The sequence below is a fragment of the Lampetra planeri genome, chromosome 56 (genome assembly GCF_965212315.1).
Source record: "Lampetra planeri chromosome 56, kcLamPlan1.2.h2, whole genome shotgun sequence".
NCBI classification, from domain to species: domain Eukaryota; kingdom Metazoa; phylum Chordata; class Hyperoartia; order Petromyzontiformes; family Petromyzontidae; genus Lampetra; species Lampetra planeri.
Window position 1 is genome coordinate 4,133,565 of NC_136162.1, and position 14,540 is coordinate 4,148,104.

The 14,540-nt window shown below is 47.7% G+C and overlaps 1 protein-coding gene across 1 annotated transcript in view; it reads right to left on the reverse strand.

The window, feature by feature from the left end:
* The window catches only part of LOC144735654 (G-protein coupled receptor 83-like), a 37,646-nt gene extending 23,571 nt beyond the window's left edge, over window positions 1-14,075 (reverse strand). Inside the window, 3 exon segments of the mRNA XM_078618105.1 lie at window positions 2,789-2,922; window positions 4,794-4,919; window positions 13,658-14,075. Of these exon segments, the coding sequence (XP_078474231.1) occupies window positions 2,789-2,922; window positions 4,794-4,919; window positions 13,658-14,059 (662 nt within the window). The 5' untranslated portion in view covers window positions 14,060-14,075.
* Between the last annotated feature and the right edge of the window lie 465 nt (window positions 14,076-14,540).

Below are 14,540 nucleotides of genomic sequence, written 5' to 3' on the forward strand. Positions count from 1 at the left end.
AGAGACAAGCAAACTCCAAACATACAGCAGGCGTCAGGGTCGAGATCGAACCCACGACCTCCTGCATACCGGGCGAGGTAGTTAACATCTACTGGCCATCGTGATGATGGTGAGAGATAGAGAGACACGCAAACTCCAAACATACAGCATGCGCCAGGATCGGGATCGAACCCACGACCTCCTGCAGACCGGGCGAGGTAGTTAACATCTACTGGCCATCCTGATGATGATGAGAGAGAGAGACACGCAAACTCCAAACAAATAGCAGGCGCCAGGTTCGGAATCGAACCCACGACCTCCTGCATACCGGGCGAGGTAGTTAACATCTACTGGCCATCGTGATGATGATGAGAGAGAGAGACACGCAAACTCCAAACATACAGCAGCAGCAGGCGTCAGGGTCGGGATCGAACCCACGACCTCCTGCATACCGGGCGAGGTAGTTAACATCACGCCACGTCTGGAGGGATGCACGACACTGAGAGACAGTACAAAAAGGCGTACGTGGGTGGGAGAGCTGTACATGAGAAATCCCATATCTGAGAGGTTTTGGCACGACCTGGGCGTAATTTGACAGATTCCACTTCGCTGATCTGTTCGTGCTGCGCGTGCATTTCAGTTCACGAGGAAAAAAGCGAGACTCGACTTGGAAGGGAAAAAATAAACCTGGCACTCTAGCGACGTTAAACTCTGGCCCGTTGACAGGCTTTCTTGACTATCACGCGCCTCCGATGAGCACGGTTGGCTACGTACGGTGCGAAAGAAGTTCAGCGTACGTACGCTCACGTGCGTCGACCGGCAGAGGGATGCTGCTGCCACGGTGGTGTGACAAGGGAGGTCGCAGTTGAAACAGTGGCATTAACCACACGGCCGCGTCCGGTGAGGTCAAGTGTGCACGCTCCCAATTAATAATTTGTAAAGGTCTCGAACTGCCGCAGCATCACGTGGGTTGTCTGGCGTCGCCCCCCCCCCCCATCGACGTGGAACTCTCTCCAATCCATCTTCTTGGTTCTTTCGGTAAAGTCACGTAGAATGGAAATAATAAAATAATAAAAATAAAACATAATAAAATAATTCTCACGACGTTTCGGCCACAACGCAAGCAGCCGTCCTCAGGTGAAGAACAGGTCTGTCGATACGTTCTTCACCTGAGGACGGCTGCTTGCGTTGTGGCCGAAACGTCGTGAGAATTATTTTATTATGTTTTATTTTTATTATTTTATTATTTCCATTCTACGTGACTTTACCGAAAGAACCAAGAAGATCATCATTATTATTATTATTATTATACCAGGATGTTAATGATGGTGGAGGTATGCCGAACAGCCCTCTGGAGGGAAAGCGGCTGTCTAGAGCTCACTCTAGTTGAGTGAGAGGCCTTGTCGCCAGCAGTGGCATTCGTTGGCAATGGTGGGGCTACCCCATTGCCTTCAATAACACAGCAGACTCCCGATAATTCACGCCGCAGATAAGTCAAAATCACGGGTAATAAAAAAAATATTTCCGCGGAATACTAACGATCGGTGCGCGTGCTCAGTGATAACAGTAACAATTCTTTTTCCCTGGGTAGTAAGTGTTATTTCCGAATTGCTTATGCCTCAAAGGTACAGAAAATGGCTATTATTCCCCGCAAACTTTGCTTTTGTGACCAAGACAGTGATATTTTGAAATTTGCCGATTTTCTAGAACATTCCAGATAGATTCAGTGCTGAGTAAACATGGAGTAACTTCTAGAACATTCTAGAACTTTCCAGTAAGCAAAATAGTAGTATAAATACAGGGCCTTAAACCCACCAATTCAGTTTAGTTCCAGCTGTCTAAGTGGATACATATCTGCATTTTTCTGAAATGGTATCAAGAGGCTGCAAGCATCTGGCAGACGCATTTTGCTATGTCTGCGGCCAATTTATCAAGACAAGAGCGAAAAAGTATTCTGTGGAAGCATCTGCTAAGATGTGTGAGGCCTACAAGGTATATTTCGGCTGTCTGAGGCAAAGGTCAAAGCCGGTGTCTTCGTCGGACCACAGATAAAGAAAATCAAAATATCAGGTGTGTGGTTAATCCGCAAATCGGAACAACCGACTAACTGAGAGTCAACTGTAACGATTATCATAACACCACATGTCATCAATTATTTACGTGTCCGGGTAAGCCACGCCCATGAGCGCATGCGGCTGGTAGACACCATCCCGATATCTCCGCACAGTTTAACACGTAGGCTTTCGCGACCAATATTATTCATAATCAACGTTTTTGGGTTTAGATCGCGTTATTTATAAATGTGTCGTAACCCTCCACCACCCGACACGGCCAATCAGTAATGAGTTAATGATGACGTCACCCTGCTGCTGCTCTATATAAGAACTGGAGACACAGCAGAGCCTCACCATTCTGGCGAATTGCCCGATGATGCTGGATGCAATTACCAGCGAAACGTCGTACTACTCAAATTGTAAATGTTGTGGTTTCGCGCTTCAACACACCGGTGGGCTAAAGCAGTGAACTAATTTGTCTTTTTTCAACGTGACACTTTTTTACTGATTGGCCGTGTCGGGTGGTGGAGGGTTACGACACATTTATAAATAACGCGATCTAAACCCAAAAACATTGATTATGAATCTCCGCACAGATGGAAGCTGATGGCACCGCTCTTTTACCTGGCGAGCGGGGAGTAACGGCAACTCGTGCAGGGAGTTTCCCGATATCCGTGCGGTGATCCGCCAACACCCCCCCCCCCTCCTCCCTAACCCCCCCTAACCCCCCCCCCCCCCCACCTTCCCCCCAGTACCTGTATTGGAAGCGGAATATCTTTTGGAAAACGGCGTGCGGCAGAGAGAAGACGGTGGCCAGCACCCAGATGATGGCGACGCACAGGATGCCGTTGAGTATGGACATCCTCTGCTTGAGCGGATGCATTATGACCTGGGAGGAACAACAAGGCCCCCGTCACGTGGTAACCACACGCGCCTCGCAGCGAGCGGCACCTGTGGGGGTTCGATTCCTTGTGTTGAGGAGTGAAGTGCTGATGTCATTGTCACACTCGCCTCGGGAGAATGCCGTCAGGATAAAGTGACGTCATGCCCCCCGGGGGTATTTGAGGGGAGACCCTTGACGTGGACGGGGTCTTCGCCAAGAGTCAGAGGAGTGAGTGGTTAGGAAGTAGGGGGCTCCGGGATAGAGGGTAGAGAGCCAGGCTAAGGGGGGCTACTTTACCCGGCTGGCCGACTTGGATGAACCCTCGGTCAGTTGCTGTGGGAAGAGCCCGGTAGCCTGGTGGGGTGTAGGGAACTCCCAGTACCCTTCCCCTGGGGAGCTTAGTTACTAACTCTGTGTTAACCCCTTCCCCTGGGGAGATTAGTTAATAACCGTTGTGTTAACCCCTTCCCCTGGGGAGATTAGTTACTAACTGTGTTAACCCCTTCCCCTGGGGAGATTAGTTAATAACTCTTGTGTTAACCCCTTCCCCTGGGAAAGATTAGTTAATAACCGTTGTGTTAACCCCTTCCCTGGGGAGCTTAGTTAATAACCGTTGTGTTAACCCCTTCCCCTGGGGAGCTTAGTTAAGAACCGTTGTGTTAACCCCTTCCCCCGAGTTAGGCGTGAGCCCTGAATAAACGGTTTGGCGTCAGCCCCCACACGACCGGCTTCAGCGTCCTTTTCTACCACGCAACACTTGCATGGGCTTCGCTTTTGCGTGGGGTTTGGCGTGTTCTCTCCCCCCTGCTCTGCACGGGTTTCCTCTGGAATCTCGGGTTTCCTACCCATAAAACAAACACAATACAAGCGGAATTGACCGAAATATCTCAGTGCTGAAAGATGACTTGCAATTCATTCAATTTTAGCACCGCGGTGGCTAGGAGATGTTAACTACCTCGCCTGGTATGCAGGAGGTTGTGGGTTCGATCCCGACCCTGACATCTATATAATTGGATTTTGCGTGTCTCTCTCTCTCATCATCATCACGCTGGCTAGGAGATGTTAACTACCTCGCCTGGTATGCAGGAGATCGTGGGTTCGATCCCGACCCTGATGCCGGTATATTTGGAGTTTGCGTGTCTCTGTCTCCGCGGTCGCGTGAATTTTTCTCCGTGTCCTCCAGTTTTTCCCCTCCGCATTTAGAATCAACATCACCACGCGTCTTGAGTATTTGGCTGCTTGTAAAGCTCCGCACAACGATGACAAGCCACTTCGTTGGGCTATCATTTGTGGCCAGGTCGCTTCTGAAAAAGAGCTGCATCGCTCAATGGGGCCTCGCCTGGTAGAATAACATATAAATTGGAACCTCATTTGCCAGTACAAAATATGATAATTGTTTTTTTACCCTTCTATCTGGCAACAAAACTGACACCTTTTTTACAAAGAGTCATGTTTGCATAGACCACAATACCTGCAGTCATAATGCAAACAAAAAACATAAAAAAAACACAACTCTGATAATGTATGCACTGTCCTTGAAGTTGATTGGTCCACACCCGAGACAGCTTTCCTTAGAACCTAGTCTCACATGGGTTGGCGTCATCTGGTCCAATACCAACCAGCACTTGCCCCAATAGTCTGTGAAGGCTATACGTGGGGTATGTCTTTGTGTAGTGTGTGCTGCTCAACCAGCACTTGGCGCAAGTCTGTGAAGGCTATACGGGGGATCTTTGTCTTTGTGTAGTGTGTGCTGCTCAACCGGCACTTGCCCCAATAGTCTGTGAAGGCCATACGGGGGATCTTTGTCTTTGTGTAGTGTGTGCAAGGTGGGGGGTGCATTGCCACTGTTCTCCCGGTTGCTCAAGCGCCGTTGTTACCTGGTATCGATCGAGCGCGATGGCCGTGAGCGTGAGTGTGGACACGTGGAGCGAGCAGTACTGAGCGAAGCGGCTCACGTGACACATGGTCTTGCCGAACACCCAGTTGTTGTTCACGAATCGCACCTGAAATTAAAGGATGAACGGGTCACTCCCCCCGCTCCCCACCACCGCGTTCAAGTGAAACGGTCACACACATATTCGACGGCGAATATTGCAGACGCTAATCTCTCGTGAAACCTCCGATTAGCGCGGTTGGCTATGTGCGGTGCGAAAGAAGTTCACCATTCATAGAATCACACAGAGACCCGTAGACTCACACAGAGACCCATAGACGCAGACAGAGACCCATAGACTCACACAGAGACCCATAGACTCACACAGAGACCCGTAGACTCACACAGAGACCCATAGACGCAGACAGAGACCCATAGACTTACACAGAGGCACGTAGACTCACATAGAGACCCATAGACTCACACAGAGACCCACAGACTCACACAGAGACCCAAAGACTCACACAGAGACCCATAGACTCACACAGAGACCCATAGACTTACACAGAGACCCATAGACTCACAGAGACCCACAGACTCACACAGAGACCCACAGACTCACACATAGACCCATAGACTCACACAGAGACCCACAGACTCACACAGATACCCACAGACTCACACAGAGACCCACAGACTCACACATAGACCCATAGTTTGTTGTCTTTCCCTCGCACCTCCGATTAACACGGTTGGCTACGTACGGTGTGAAAGAAGTTCAACATACATATGTGCACACGATTTGGAATGACAAATCATTGGATAACGCAAAACTAAATGAAGGGAAGATTTCGTCGTGAGCAGAGCCAAGAGGGCCACACAGAGGAGGTTGGTGATGATGATGATTGATGATGATGATGTGCAATTCACAAATTGTAGCAGCCTTGACAAGAGATGATTGTAAGCATAGAATGCATTAAATAAAATAAATTGTGTCAATATGTTTTCGTAAAATAAATAAAGCATTGCGCATGCATGCGTATATGTTATCAAGGTTACACATTATGTTTATTTATCAGTGCAAAAAAAAAAGACAAACATATTCTTTGGTTCTTTCGGTAAAGTCACGTAGAGACAAAAAGATTGTTGTGAAAAATAAATTGTGTCAATATTTTTTCGTAAAATACATAAAACATTGCGCATGCATGCGTATGTGTTATCAAGGTTACACATTACGTTTATTTATCAGTGCAAAAAAATAAATAAAGACAAACATATTCTTTGGTTCTTTCGGTAAAGTCACGTAGAGAGAAACAGATTTTTATAAAAAATAAAGTGAATAAAAATATCACGACGTTTCACTTTTATTCACTTTCTTTATTATTTATTATTATTTTCTATCCACGTGACTTTACCGAAAGAACCAACGACTATGAATTCTTGCAGTCACGAACGTTTTTTAAGTCGAAACTGAAGACAAACACCCCCCGTATATCTGTACAGACACACCGTGAAAGCGGGCACCGCACCAAAGTGCCGTTTGGTATTGTCCAGCCCCACGCCCGGCCGCCTTTGTCTTCCCAGTGCCAACTCTTATACACACCGCACCGGTGACTCATTTCAAGGCTGAGTCAACGCAAGGCGCAGGGTTCAGGACCGACGATTCAGACATTCGACACTTCACATGCCCACACACACACACGCAAGCGAGCGAGCGAGTCATCGGTCTGGCAAGTGTGGCTTCAGTCGACCCATTTGTTACATTGTTTATTTTATTTTCAGTTGAGCCTTCAAGTGCCTCGTCCCACGTTGTGCTGGCTCGTGACTCACCCTTTCATTTTATACCACTATATATATTTACACCCACCCCCGTCCACGTCGCTGCAAAAAGCAAAAAAGTAAATTGGCATTGGGGCAGAAGTTGATTGTCGTGACAACGCAACAGCGGCGTAGCACACATACATACATCACACACACACAAATAAATCACACACACGCACACAAATCACACGCACACACAAATAAATCACACACACACACGCACACAAATCACACGCACACACAAATAAATCACACACACACACGCACACAAATCACACACACGCACACACACAAATAAATCACACACACACACACAAATAAATCACGTGGCTTTACCGAAAGAACCATAGAATATTTATTCGAATCTCAACTCCCAGTGCGTTGCAGATAATAACTGGCGGTTGTTTTGTTGTTGTTGATCGTCTGCAGCAGAGTCCCAGGTGACACCCCTCCGTGCACCCCCACCCTCGCTCCCCCCCCCCCCCCCATGTGCCCCCCGCTCCCTCCCTCGTGCAGCCCCCCCCCCCTCGCCCCCCCCCCCATGTATCCCCCGCCCTCTCCCCCCGTGCACCCCCCCCCCCCTCGCTCCACGCCCCCCCCCCCCATGTGCCCCCCCCTCTCCCCCCGTGCACCCCCACCCTCGCCCTACACCCCCTCCCATGTGCCCCCCCTCTCCCCCCGTGCAGCCCCCCCCCTCGCTCCCCCCCATGTATCCCTCGCCCTCTCCCCCCGTGCACCCCCACCCACATCCCCCCCATGTGCCCCCCACCCTCTCCCCCCGTGCACCCCACCCTCGCCCCACACCCCCCCCCCCCATGTGCCCCCACCCCCTCCCCCCGTGCACCCCACCCTCGCCCCACTCCCCTCTGCCACTAAGCGCGTGTTCTGACCGGCTGATTGACGGTCACGTCGGTCCGAACACCAGCCAGCCGAGGGTGGCGGGAGGGCATGGGGAGATTGTGCTCAGCAGAGCGGCCGGGCTCCAGGGAATTCAGGTCTGTGGCACTTTAAAAGTTACTTAAACTATTTTTTTATTTACCAGGCAAGGCTTCGCTTGAGCCACGTATATCTTTTTTTTTCCGGAAGCGACCTGGTTATCACAAATTACAAGCTTAACCAAGTGTCTGATATAATCATCACGTGGAAATGTCTAGCGGTAGCCAACTACTCTGAACGCGTGATGTTGATTTTTTAATGTGGAGGGGGAAAAACCGGAGGACCTGGAGAAAAATCCACGCGACCACGGGGGGACAGAGAGACGCAAACTGCGAATATGCAGCAGCAGGTGTCAGGGTCGGGATCGAACCCACGAACTCCTGTATACCAGGCGAGGTAGTTAACATCTCCTAGTCACCGTGATGATGCGAGAGACGCAAACTCCAAATACAGCATCAGGCGTCAGGGTCGAACCCACGTCCTCCTGTACACCAGGCGAGATAGTTAACATCTCCAAGCCACCGTGATGAGAGATGAGAGAGAGAGACGCAAACTCCAAATACAGCAGCAGGCGTCAGGGTCGAACCCACGACCTCCTGTACACCAGGCGAGGTAGTTAACATCTCCTAGCCACCGTGGCAACTTGGTGGTAGTTGATTGATTTGTTTTTGGTTCGGTGTGCCGCCAAGATCGGAGCAGGCTCGACATTGCCCACCCGCCCGTGCCTTGGAATGACGAGGTGGGAGAAGCGCCACGGGTCGAGATTGAAGGGTGATCGGAAACCCTTTGGGACCCGCGCACCGTTACCAATAACCCAGCGGGTTTGAGCAGCTGAGATACCGCGCGTGACTTTTACTCTCGAAACTTCGCCAAGCGTCTTCAGACAAATCCAGAGCAGAATAAAAAAAATCCGCGAAGTCAACATGGTGATGACAGAATGTGAATCGTTTATTTGGACTGCGGGAGGAATCCGATGATTTGCGAAACTGTTTTTCACAGACGTTCAGTACGTCGTCCAACCAAAAAAAAATCATTAATTACGAATCATAATATTGGTTGCGAACATCGACCTACACGATCTAATTGCAAATCCATGCGCGTCTTATTTCACCCCAAATTATTTTCATTCTCCAGATCGATCAGCATCACTTAGGTGGAGCGTCCAATCACAGACCTCGCAAACCAGTGCTAAGAGACTGGATGCCATAGAACTACTTGCAAGATCCCTTCAAGTGATGTACATATGGATATATATATCGATCCACGCACGAGGGAGCACGTGTTTCCACACACTGCGCGTGACGTGCGTGTGTGTTCGTCACATTGCGGTTAAAGATCTTCATGCTCCATAAGAATCGATATTGATTGACGAATCTGTGCATCGTTTCACCCCCTTTGAAAAGGCATCTATGGCCAGAGCCAAACTACAGTGTTCTGGCTCGATATGAAGTGCCGATTGTCACGTGTTTGACATGCGATATTATACAAAGTAAACACAGATGCCTCACGGGCCGAATGTCACGATCAACACGTCTGTAATGACTCAGTCGAGTGACTCAGGGAGCTCACGAGGTAAATACCAGAACGCCAAAGCCAGCTGTGATTAAACCACGTGCTCATTTAAACAAACGCACTTTTTTTAAATTCTGATAGCCAAATTGAGACCAAATTTTGAACGACTTTTTTTTCGGTAAAGTCACGTAGGTAAAAAAACTAAATAAAATTAAAATGAAAACAACTAAATTAAAACAAATCACTGTGATTTTTTTTATTTAGTGGTTTTCATTGTAATTAAAATGATTTAGTTATTTTCATTTTAATTAAAATGAAAACTTTTTAATTAAAATGAAAACTAAATAAAAACAAATCACAGTGATTTTTTTAAATTTATTTAGTTTTAATTTTAAAAACTTCAAATCTACGACTTTGTGTTTGTTTGGTGTTGCTGTGTGCGCTGTCATTGGTGACCGTTGCTCGTCAAGTTTCAAGTTTGTTTTTGTTTATCCCAGGCGGTGATGAACCCACTCGAACAGCTTCGAGTCTCATTTGCAAGAGTGACCTTGGTCACGTAAACATTGACACCCATTGACGTCGTGAGAATTGTATTTTATTATGTTTTATTTTTATTATTTTATTATTTCCCTTCTACGTGACTTTACCGAAAGAACCAAGAAGATTGATAGCCACCTTGCATTTATGATGCCCGCGTGATGAAACAAAACACGCGCCTTCAAATGCGCTTCTACGGCCGTCTGGAACGCTCTCCTTTCCGATATTAGGAAGCCACTGGGCGTCATGCACTTTTAAACCCTCGAGATTCACAAACTCGTTTCTTTAGAACTACTTTTTGTCTGTTTAGTTTGTTGTGCCACAGCGGGAACAATGCTAGGAAGAAGAGTTTGTTGTCCTTCCCCCAGCACCGCCGATGAGCACGGTTTGGCTACGTACGGCGTGAAAGAAGTTCAACACACCGCACATACCATGCGAGGTGGAGCATTGGTGCACGCAGCGCTATCAACCTGACCACACGAGTTTTGATTCCTGGCCACGGCTAATATCAGTGCCGAGTGGTAAACGCTCCTGATCTCCCTCCCCCCACCGCCACACTGCACCACCCGACCTTAATCAGCGTGGTGAAGTATGGTATTTTATGTATATATGTATAAACAAAAACACTACAATGGCCAACATGGCATGGGGGAGGCATTCATCATCCATTGGTGGATTGAGAATGGCTGAGATGCGTTGTGTGTGTTTACATATTTACCCTTCAACATGGCACTTCCCGTGTATAAGGATGATTTCAATTAAAATTATTATTATTATTAAAACACCGAATGAATATCTGAACAAAAACAAAAACGCCGCTGCACTTTTGAGACAGCCGTGGCTTCATCGGTGGGAGGTGGTGGGGGGGAGGCTTAAATCCACGATTGCAAACCAGGATACCCAGAGGTTCCGACTCAGAGTTCTGAGCCCTGAGCCCCCTCCCCTTAATCTAAGTTGTCTTGTGGTTGTTGTTGTTGTTTGACTTGCATGCAACTGGGATTTTTGCACACAGCGTTGGTGTACGGTGTTTTGTCTGCAATATTTTGCTGTCTTCTCTTGGATTTTCTGTTTGCACTTAGTCACATAGTCACTTTAAGATGTTTTCTTGTTCATGTTTTTTGTTTGTTGCGGTTGCACCCGATTCAAGAGCCGAATGACTCACAGGGCTATACCGAATGAATGAACTTGAACCCAGCCACCGTTTAAAATCCGCCTGCATGCTCAGCGATGCAGCGTCGGATTTATTTGGAGATGGCGAATGTCTGGGATTTTAAAAAAACCAGCTCCCAAAAGAAGTGTTATCACCATCGGAGCCCCCTCTCGCCGAGAGCCACCTTGCATTTGAGTTAAATGTGTTTTGGGAATAAAGCGTCGCCACCGGAGAAAGCCTCCTTCGAAACTCTTCATGGGGCTACGTTGTAACCGGTGTCCCCGTATTAAAGTATAAAATTATCACAGGAGCGTCTAACGAAAGTGCATTGAGTTACGCCTGTTCGCGCAAATACAACTCCACAAGACAGTTAGGGGGTTTGTATATTTGTATTTGTTTTACACTATGAGACCTCCTTTACCAGTGGCAAAATATAGTAGTAGGTTTTTACCCTTTAAACTGGTACAAAACGGACACCTTTATACAAGGCATCATGTTTGCAATAACCACAACGCAAGCAGTTAAAATGCAAGCAAAAATAAGCAACTCTGATAATGATATGCACTGTCTTCTAGATTTGAAGCTTTCGTGACTGCAATGATTCATATTCTCAGGTTTTTTCGGTAAAGTCACGTAGGTAAAAACATTAAAATTAATGAAAGTAAAATAAAACAAAACAAAATAAAATTCACGACGTTTCGGAGGCAACACAAGTCTCCGTCATCAGGTGGGACCGTCACAGCCGGATTAGCTGCATCAAGTGATGCAGCTAATCCGGCTGTGACGGTTTTGTTTTATTTTACTTTCATTAATTTTAATGTTTTTACCTACGTGACTTTACCGAAAAAACCTGAGAATATGCACTGTCCTTGAAGTTGATTGGTCCACACCCGAGACAGCTTTCCTTAGAGCCTAGTCTCCATTGGTGTTGGACCAGATGACGCCAAAAGGCGTACAACTCAAAAACAGCGCACTATCAGAGTATTGAGAGCTCGGGGTAAGCATTTACACTAAATCATCTGGTCCAACACCAATGGAGACTAGGCTCTAAGGAAATCTGTCTCGGGTGTGGACCAATCAACTTCAACGACAGTGCATATCATTACCATTATCAGAGTTGTTTCTTTTTGTTTGCATTTTGACTGCTTGTGTTGGTGGTTATTGCAAACATGATACCTTGTATAAAGGTGTCAGTTTTGTACCAGTTTAAAGGGTAAAAACCTACTACTGTATTTGTTTTGTTTGCGGAGCGGTAGAGCGAAAAATGGTTACTCAGCTACATCATGGGTCATCCTTTGCCAATACCAAAATATGCGAATAGGTTTTCCCTTTTTTTTCTGGCAACAAAACAGGCGTTAAGATGTTAAAACACCAAACTGAAACCTTTCACAAGGAATCATGTCTGCATTAACCTCAATGCTTTATTTTATTTCTACCTACGTGACTTTACCGAAAGAGCCAAAGAGTATGGATTCCTGCAGTCACGAAAGCTTCACATCGAGGTAGTTGATGATTTTTATTTCGATTTAAAGCTTTCGTGACTGCAGGGATTCATCTTCTTGGTTCTTTCGGTAACGTCACATAGAATGGAAATAAGAAAGTAATAAATAAAAAACAAAATAATATTTTATTATGTTGAATTTTTATTATTTTATTATTTCCATAATAATATTTTATCATATTTTATTTTATTATTTCCATTCTACGTGACTTTACCGAAAGAACCAAGAAGGGTAGTTGATGTTAAGCCACTTCGACGAGCCATCATCGTGTGGGGCTAGATCGCCTCTGAATAAGAGCTCATAGCTCAGTGGGCTTTACCTGGTCAATAAAATGAGTGTTCATACACGTGGCAGGAACGCGTCGCGCCCGGAGGGTATTTCACGCGTGCGAAGGGGCAACACGCTATTCCTATACGGACGCAAAAGGTGGGGTCGGCATTTCTGCTGCACCGCCGTCTCCTGGCGAACCAGGGGTACGACGCCTCCTGAACGCCCACGGGAATGGAGTTTCCTACCATCTGTGTGTGATCCACCAACCTTCGGTGCAGCTGCTACCCCCACAGTGCTGGACCACAGTTCGGTTAAATATCAATTTTATATTACGGTATTGTTTATGTGTGTTTTTTTTATCGTAATATATATTAATCAAAACTGGTAATGCTTCAACGTCTGGTTTCAAATCATGGGTGGCTGGAACCCCTGGGGTTGTTTTCATAGCTTAGGAGGTGATGATGCCAGCCAAGTCAAATATATAATAGGCGATGTTTCGGGCAATGGCTCTTCTTCACAGCACATAGAAGCAGAAGATACAAAGTGGATAATTGTAATAAGAGTTAATAATGACCTAGGGGAGGGCCCGGGACCGGTTCAGATAATCGTCACTGGGTGTTGGCCGTGAGCGAGAATCGAACCCGTATCGCCGGATTCATAGCGCAGCGCGCTAACCGCTACACCACCGCTCCCCCCCAAACACACTGACACACACACTGACACACACACTGACAAAGATCCCCCATATAGCCTTAACAGACTGTAGGGGCAAGTGCTGTTAGCGAGCACCTATGAAGGCCGCAACGGTACACAAGGGGGTGGGTGGCCAGCACCACGCCCGACCGCCTTTGTCTCCCTAGTGGCAATGATTACACACCGCACCAGGTACTCATTTGAGGCCGAGTTGACCTAGGGGAGGGCCCGGGACCGGTTCAGATAATCGTCACTGGTGTTGGCCGTGAGCGGGAATCGAACCCGTGTCCATAGCGCAGCGCGCTAACCGCTACACCACCGCCCCTCCTCCAAGCACACACACAGACAGACACACTGACAAACACCATCGACTCAGCTGACGCGCAAGAGTGCACGAACGAGGGAACGCCGCAATCCGCGTGCACGCGCGTTGCTCGCCTCGCTCACCAGCGTGAAGGGCGTGTTGAGGGTGGTGATCATGATGTCGGCGATTGCGAGGTTCACGATGAACATGCTGGTCGCCGACTGCATCCGCTTGTTCTTGATCACCACGTGGCACACGAGCGCGTTGCCGAACAGCGAGATGACGATGATCACCGAGTAGGCGACGATGAGCAGCGACTGAACGGTGAAGTTTTGCGCCTCGGCTCCGTGTCGCAGCGATCCGGTCATGTTGTCGAACGAGAAGACCAGCGTGCTGTTCACGAAGGCTCGATGCGACTCGTTGAACATCATCATGCCGATGTCGAGTGGCGCTTTGGCGCTCCTGTTGGCGCGCGCCGTCGTGAAGTCCACTCTCTGAAGCATCTTGAGAAAGTATGGGACGGTGTTCCGCATGTACTCGGTCATCGTCGATCTGATGATGCTGCTGCTACTGCTGCTGCTGATGTCGTGTTGAATATAAGCGCGCGTATTTGTTGTGTGTGCGCGCGTTTTGTAGCTCGTCGCGAATGGGTTTATGGACGGGGTTGTTTTGTATTGATGTGTGTGATGTGTGTACAGCACTTGTTCGCTAACGGCACTTGCCCCAACAGTTTGTTACGGCTGTACGGGAGATATTTGTAGCTAACGCGGCGTGTACTGGGTTGTGTGTGTTGGTGTGTGCGTGTTGGTGTATGTAGCTTCTGTAATGCAATATATATACGGTGTGTGTGTATGTCAGTGCGAGTGTGTGTGTCTGTGCAGTTTGCAGCCAATGCGATGTGTGCGATGGATCTTAGTGTGTGTGTGTGTTTGCGTGTGCATCCGTGTTGGGCTGTGTGTTGTTGTGTGTGTGTGTATTTTGTGTTTTGGTGCGTGTGTTGGAGTGGTGGTGCGTGTGTGTGATTGG